The sequence below is a fragment of the Girardinichthys multiradiatus genome, chromosome 14, assembly GCF_021462225.1.
Source record: "Girardinichthys multiradiatus isolate DD_20200921_A chromosome 14, DD_fGirMul_XY1, whole genome shotgun sequence".
NCBI lineage: Eukaryota > Metazoa > Chordata > Actinopteri > Cyprinodontiformes > Goodeidae > Girardinichthys > Girardinichthys multiradiatus.
Window position 1 is genome coordinate 7,090,772 of NC_061807.1, and position 8,187 is coordinate 7,098,958.

The following is an 8,187-nucleotide window of genomic DNA, read 5'->3' on the forward strand; positions in this document are numbered from 1 at the left end:
GTTTTATTTTCAGCGTTAATAATCTGTGTGTGTTTCGTCCTGTGCTGTAGCGTCAGGGCTGACTAGCTAATATACCTGATGGTCATCGTGGTCTAGGATCCATATATTATTGCCATCGAGGTCTTGCCATACAGGTTGATTCCTTGGTGTTTAGTTTCTTCCTGTCTTCTTGTCTTCTGCTCTCTGGACATTTTAGTTTATTCTCTCATGTTTTTTAGACTTTTTCCTGTTTGATTTGTAGATGTTTTCAATATATCGAGCTGACAGACGCCTTCAGAGACGCTTTGAAGAAATGTTGCTTTTCACCCACAAAGAATATTTCTATTCTATTCTATATAACATGCAGGTTTATATGTCAGATTGTGTCTAAAATGTATTCTTCTGACTCCACCTTGCTGCCGCTAGGGGGCGTGCTGGAGGCGATGACGTGGTTTGTTTACAGCAGATCAACAGTTTCGGTTTCTCAGGTCTTGCAGCTGCTGACTCACTTCTGATGTTTCTGCTGCAGACATGATGTTTCTGCTGCAGACATGATGTTTCTGCTGCAGACATGATGTTTCTGCTGCAGACATGATGTTTCTGCAGTCCTTCGCATGTTTGCCGCTGATCCTGCAGATTTCTGCATCTGAAGGTGAGTTCTGTGGGTTCTGGTCGTTGGTGACGTCAGCATTGAGCTGCCAGTGTGTACAGGTACATCTCAGTATTAAAGTGACCCATGTCTCCTTACAGGAACACAGGAAGAAAATATGAAACATGTTTATTAAATGCCTTATTAGACGTTTTTACTGCTGCTTGCACACAGAATGAGGGTTCTTCAGACCTTCTGACCAGACTGTTGAAACCAGCTAGAACCGCGTCAGGCTTCACCTTTATCCTAATAACATTGTAGGCGTTTGCTCCACTCTCTGTAACGGGTGGAGCCGAGAGTAGGCTTCATTTCAGAAAGTGAAAGTTTATTTTATTGAGATCATTCCACATAGAGTCAAATATTTCCAGCTTTTATTCTTTGTAACAGTGAAGATTATGGCTTATAACCTCTTGTGCTGTCATCATATCTTTGTACTCCTTTTTTAAAAAGAAAATCAGGGCTTTTTCATTTTTCAACTGCTCATTGGGGTTGTAAGGGATTTTGTGGTAAAGATTGTGTTCTTGTCAATGGCAGTTTAGGACTCTAATACCCCTCTCTGTCACGGTGTGGTTTTGGTGTGGACCAAAGTGCAGACAAGGGCTTGGATGCAGCATTTCAAAGCAGTCTTCCGTTTTATTCAAAAGGATTTCAAAAACGTAGCAAAAACATTGCAGGTACAAACATGAGTGAATCCAAAAACGTACATGTGTACTCCTTGCAGGAACGAAGCAAACACAGAACTAAGTCCTGGTGTAGCAAACGGGCAGAACAGAGTGTGAACGAACAGAGGAACCAGCAGGGAACAAAGAGCACAGACCAACTAAAAGATTCCTGAGGCCTTTAAAACTCCCAGCCTGGTTCATCACTCAAAACTCCAATCATGGGTAAGACTGCCGACCTGACTGCTGTCCAGAAGGCCACTATTGACACCCTCAAGCAAGAGGGTAAGACACAGAAAGAAATTTCTGAACGAATAGGCTGTTCCCAGAGTGCTGTATCAAGGCACCTCAGTGGGAAGTCTGTGGGAAGGAAAAAGTGTGGCAGAAAACGCTGCACAACGAGAAGAGGTGACCGGACCCTGAGGAAGATTGTGGAGAAGGGCCGATTCCAGACCTTGGGGGACCTGCGGAAGCAGTGGACTGAGTCTGGAGTAGAAACATCCAGAGCCATCGTGCACAGGCGTGTGCAGGAAATGGGCTACAGGTGCCGCATTCCCCAGGTCAAGCCACTTTTGAACCAGAAACAGCGGCAGAAGCGCCTGACCTGGGCTACAGAGAAGCAGCACTGGACTGTTGCTCAATGGTCCAAAGTACTTTTTTCGGATGAAAGCAAATTCTGCATGTCATTCAGAAATCAAGGTGCCAGAGTCTGGAGGAAGACTGGGGAGAAGGAAATGCCAAAATGCCAGAAGTCCAGTGTCAAGTACCCACAGTCAGTGATGGTCTGGGGTGCCGTGTCAGCTGCTGGTGTTGGTCCACTGTGTTTTATCAAGGGCAGGGTCAATGCAGCTAGCTATCAGGAGATTTTGGAGCACTTCATGCTTCCATCTGCTGAAAAGCTTTATGGAGATGAAGATTTCATTTTTCAGCACGACCTGGCACCTGCTCACAGTGCCAAAACCACTGGTAAATGGTTTACTGACCATGGTATCACTGTGCTCAATTGACCTGCCAACTCTCCTGACCTGAACCCCATAGAGAATCTGTGGGATATTGTGAAGAGAACGTTGAGAGACTCAAGACCCAACACTCTGGATGAGCTAAAGGCCGCTATCGAAGCATCCTGGGCCTCCATAAGACCTCAGCAGTGCCACAGGCTGATTGCCTCCATGCCACGCCGCATTGAAGCAGTCATTTCTGCCAAAGGATTCCCGACCAAGTATTGAGTGCATAACTGTACATGATTATTTGAAGGTTGACGTTTTTTGTATTAAAAACACTTTTCTTTTATTGGTCGGATGAAATATGCTAATTTTGTGAGATAGGAATTTTGGGTTTTCATGAGCTGTATGCCAAAATCATCCGTATTAAGACAATAAAAGACCTGAAATATTTCAGTTAGTGTGCAATGAATCTAAAATATATGAATGTTAAATTTTCATCATTACATTATGGAAAATAATTAACTTTATCACAATATGCTAATATTTTGAGAAGGACCTGTAGGTCTTAGAAAACTAGAATATCACATTCGACCAATCAGAGAAGGAGGTTTGAACCCAAATCCCAGCTTTCTGAAAGTATCTTCATTGGTCCTCTTCTGCATCAATGCAGCGTGTCATGGAGGCGATCAACCTGTGGTTCTGTTGAGGTGTTCTGGAAGCCCAGGTTGCTTTGATAGCTGCCTTCAGGTCATCTGCCTTGTTGGTTCTGGTCTCTCATCTTCCTCTCGATAACAGCCCATAGACCTACTATGGGGTTCTGGGCACGGCCCGTTTGCTGGCCAGTCAAGAACAGGAACACCATGGTCACTGAATCAGCTTCTGGTACCTTTGGCAGTGTGGGCCGGTACCAAGTTCTGCTGGAAAATCAAATCAGCATCTCCATGCAGCTGGTCAGCAGAAAGAAACATGAGGTGCTCTAGAATGTCCATGGCTGCATTGACTGGACTTCAGAAAACCCAGTGGACCAGAACCACCATCACTGACTGTGGAAACACTGGACTTCAAGGTACGTGGATTCTGATCCTCTCCACTCTTCCTCCAGACTCTGGGACCTTGATCTCCAAAGGAAATGCAGAATTTACTCCATCTGAAAACAGGACTCTGGGCCACTCGGCAGCGGCCCAGTTCCTTTTCTCCTCAGCCCAGGTAAGACGGTTCTGACGTTGTCTCTGGTTCAGGAGTGGCTTGACACGAGGAATGTGGCATTTGTAGCCCATGTCTGGTATCCGTCTGTGTGTGGCGGTTCTTGATGTACCAACTCCAGCCTCGGGCCACTTTTTCTGAAGCTACCCCAAATTCTTGAATAGGATTTCGCTGGACAATCCTCTCCAGGCTACGGCTCTCCCTGTTGCTGGTGCACCTTTTCCTACCACACTTCTTCCTTCCACTCACTTTTCTGTTAATATTCTTGGATACAGAACTCTGAACAACCAGCTTCTGCAGCAATGACCTTTTGTAGCTTCCCCTTGTGGAGGGTGTCCATGACTGTATTCTGGACATCTGTCCAGTCAGAGGTCTTCCCCATGATTGTGTGACCTTTGACCCAGAGTGAGAGACCGTTTAAAGGCTCAGGAAACCTTTGCAGGTCTTCTAAGTTAATTAACTGATTAGACGGGGACACCATGAGTGTCCAATAATGGACTTTTTCACAGTATTCTAATTTTCTGAGACACTGACTTTTGGGTTCAACATGTTGTCCCTCAAGCAGCAACAAGCCCAACAGAACCAACAGGAAGCTGCACAGCTCAGGGTGGTGCTTGTTGGACCTGGCTGTACTTAAGACAGCCTGAGCTGATGAGACTTTAACAGGTCTGGACCGGGCTCTCATATTATCTGCAGACTCTTTAATGATCAGGCCTGGTTCTGTTGTTGCAGTGGAGGTGAAACCAGGAGAAGATGCTGTTCTGGAGTGCCGGGCTCCCAGCGGCGCCTCGGCCACGGTACTGGAGTGGACCAAAGCTGATCTGCCAGCAGATGAATGTTTCTTCTTCTACCGTAATGGCCGCTCATATGAAAAGTACCAGCATCCATCTTTCAGAGGTCGGGTTGTTCTACAGAACCCGTCTGGTGTTCAGAATGGAGACGTCTCTGTGGTCCTGAAGAACGTCTCTCTTGAGGACATGGGGACGTATAGGTGTCGGGTTCTGATGAGCAGCACATGGAGCGGGGCGAAGGAACACTCTGAGGTCATCCAGCTGAGAAACATGATGCATTCAGGTACGTTCAGAAAAAAACAGAAAGTTCAGACCCTGGAGGATTCTGTCCTGACCCGTCAGGAAGCTGATGTTAACTGCTGTGTCTGATCTGCAGGAACCGGAGGAGGACAGAGGACATGCTGAGAAAGTAGCTACAGAAGAAGAAACCGACCCGAACATTCCTGTCTGGGTCGGAGTCTTCGTGGCTTGTGTTGCTGTTGGTGGCGTTGGTTTGTTGTTGTTCAGGCGAAATAAAACGTCACGTCATCAACTGGCTGACCGAGCAGCAGAGATTTGAAACATCATGGTGCAGCAGAAACATACCCAACAAATCATTTTACTCCACCTAAAATAATCAGGAAGGATGGATGCGTTTAGATCTGAGATGTCCTGACCTTGTCCTCCTGAGTCCATGAAGACTCCCAGTTGGCTCCCCCCCTTCTTCTCGTTAGCTGGTTTATTTTCACGTTTCTGTTCTTCTGAGAATAAAACCAAAGCTGTTTAGTTGTTTTAGATCAAAGCTCAGAGGGTGGGTCCCCTCCCTATCCTCTGCAGGGCCGTCTTGTCTAACTTATGGCAACTGGACTACAAAAATCAACACTCAACCGCAGATTAGAAGCTAAAACTTAAGCTGACGATCACTTACTGGGAAGAGGGGCGTCCAGGACATGAGACGACCTTTGACCCCTGTTAGTGAGTTTCAGGTAGGTGGTCCAAACCATTTATGGATGCGTCTGTCTGATTTTACATTTAAAACCTCACAATCAGAGCCTCAGACGTGCAGAGCGTATTCACACGTATGTACAGGTGTCATCGGGGCGTGTCCAGGTAGGAGTCTGGTCTTCCCTCATGTCTAATGACGGGCTGCTTGGATCCGAGCCTGAACACAGGTTTAAACTGAAATGTGTTGTTGTTCGCTGTTCATATCAGCCTTTAAATGTTCCATGTGACCCTTTTACAGGTTAAAGGTCTTTGTGGATCCTTCATGAGCTTTGTGAGGGTGTGTAAACTAAACTTCCAGTTTCTGTCTTGATTAGGAGTGACTCAGCGGGTGCCGGCAGACTCGAGCTGCGGCTAAAATGCAACTTTGTGAAAGTTATGTTTGCAGATGCATGAAATGATTCTGTGTTAATGAAAAATGTCTTTATTTGTATGTCTGCATCTCCTTTTCTAATGCTAGTTGCTGTTGTGTTGCTGCACGTTTTCACATGAAACACTGAAGCAAGGACTAAACGCCTGAGTTGGACCCTTTATTGTTCTGATTCTACCACATGGTGGAGCTTCGAACCCAATAAAGGTCAGCAGTGATCAGCTGAAGGCCAGATTAAAAACTTCAGTCTGACCACTCGAGTGGTGATGCTAACAGAAAACGGTTTGCCAAACCACCGGATGTTGCTTTCCCAGGTATTGATGCGTTCATTTTATACGGAGCTGCAGTTAAAAAACAAATGAACATTTTACCAACAAAAATTGAGCATTTTTATTTGATTGGACTTGTGCATTTCTTGTATTTATTCTATATAGTTTTAGGCCAAAATATTTACATTGTGAATAACGTGCCAACTAAAATGTTGTAGGACGGACCCCAGAACCGAGCCAGTCTCGTCAGGTTCTAAAATCTGGCAAGCCTCCAGCTGTGGGGCTACTGGGTCTAGAGCCTGCAATGATGCTATGAATGTTCAAATGTCAACTGGATAACTGTTTAAACACGACTTGTAGCATCTTCAACGCTCACTCTGACTTACCTTTATTAGATTTATTGGATGGCATACAGCTATTTAGAAGAGTTCCAGACTCCTGGTCCAAATGACAGTAAGTGAACCCATATCGGTGTCCTTGTGAGGAGCTGTTTTTTAATCTGGCCTGAAGCAGAGCCTGAGATTAGTGATAAATATTCCTGTATTTATAATGTACTTTCTGATGGAAACGTTACGTTTTAATCCAACTTGTACTTCAACATTTGGGCTGTCCGGGCCCTGCAGGAGGAACCTTCTCCCAGATCAGAAGAGATAAAGTTCTGCTCGGTTCTGTGGAAGCTGCAGCTCCTCTGAGGCGGACAGGAAGCGTCCAGAACCAACAGAGTTTATTGTCCAGCTGCCGTAGTATTTCGGACACGAAGAGGAACCTCACTCTGTAGGAGGCAGAACAGAACCACCATCTGATCAGAACCAAAACCAGGTTTTCTCTGTGGTAGAGATGATTCAGTCCATCAGTAAAGTTAACCTCAGGATCCGTTCTGAACATTAAAGGTTGGGAGTTTTAATCCTTCAGGACACATTTAGTTTCAGCTGGAACTTGGTTCTGGACTCAGAACCAGGCTGTGAAACAACTGTTTCCAAACCATTTTTCTCTATAAAAAGATCTCACAATAACAGTATTTCAGAACAGTTCTGCTGAGAACATCCTGTGTTCAGAACCGAGCTCTCAGGCTGGAATGAGAGTTCCTGTTGATCAACAGTTTGTGCTCCTCTGCAGGATGTGATGTCACTTCCTGAACAACAACGACAGATTCAACAGGAGTGAAAACAGCAGCTCTCTGTTTTATTTACATGAACACTGCTGAAAACAGAACCGGGTCAAAGCTTTATTAAATCTGGAAAACATCTGAAGTTATACACATATTTCCATTGGTTATAAAAACAGCTCATCATCATCGGCTTAACTGGGAGTGAAAGTGAGAACTCACCATTTTCACATCAACGTTCTGCAGCAGACATGAAGGTTATAACATAAAACTAAAGGCTGTTCCTCAGATCCAGATCTGAGACCTCAGAGATTAAAACCAGGTCCCAGAAAACCTTTAAAACGGTTAAAAATGAAGTTAACCTAAAGAGTAGATTTCATTCCTGTTAGGCTGGGCTGGAATACATCGGGTCTGGATCTGATCCAATGGGAGCTACAGGAAAATAATTCATGTTAAAAACCTTTAATCTAAGTCTGGTTCTGACCCTGGTCCTGGTTCGGACCCTGGTCCTGACCCTGGTCCTGGTTCGGACCCTGGTCCTGACCCTGGTCCTGACTCTAGACCTGACCCTGGTTCTATGTCTGGTTTGGACCCTGGTCCTGACTCTAGTCCTGACCCTGGTCCTGACTCTAGTCCTGACCCTGGTTCTGACTCTAGTCCTGACCCTGGTCCTGACTCTAGTCCTGACCCTGGTCCTGACTCTAGTCCTGACCCTGGTCCTGACCCTGGTCCTGGTTCGGACCCTGGTCCTGACTCTAGTCCTGACCCTGGTCCTGACCCTGGTCCTGACCCTGGTTCAGACCCTGGTCCTGACCCTAGTCCTGACCTTGGTTCTGACCCTGGTCCTGGTTCGGACCCTGGTTCAGACCCTGGTCCTGACCCTAGTCCTGACCTTGGTTCTGACCCTGGTCCTGACCCTGGTCCTGGTTCGGACCCTGGTCCTGACCCTGGTCCTGGTTCGGACCCTGGTCCTGACCCTGGTCCTGACTCTAGACCTGACCCTGGTTCTATGTCTGGTTTGGACCCTGGTCCTGACTCTAGTCCTGACCCTGGTCCTGACTCTAGTCCTGACCCTGGTCCTGACCCTGGTCCTGGTTCGGACCCTGGTCCTGGTTCGGACCCTGGTCCTGACTCTAGTCCTGACCCTGGTCCTGACCCTGGTTCAGACCCTGGTCCTGACCCTAGTCCTGACCTTGGTTCTGACCCTGGTCCTGGTTCGGACCCTGGTTCAGACCCT

At 46.5% G+C, this 8,187-nt stretch overlaps 1 protein-coding gene across 1 annotated transcript; it reads left to right on the top strand.

Annotated features, from left to right (window-relative positions):
- The first annotated feature begins 497 nt into the window (after positions 1–497).
- On the top strand, positions 498–4,600 carry LOC124880624 (myelin-oligodendrocyte glycoprotein-like). The gene is made up of 2 exons (XM_047385902.1): positions 498–631; positions 4,167–4,600. Exons 1-2 carry the CDS (start codon positions 571–573, stop codon positions 4,592–4,594), a joined length of 489 nt encoding a protein of 162 aa, XP_047241858.1. The 5' UTR covers positions 498–570; the 3' UTR covers positions 4,595–4,600.
- Positions 4,601–8,187: the final 3,587 nt, after the last annotated feature.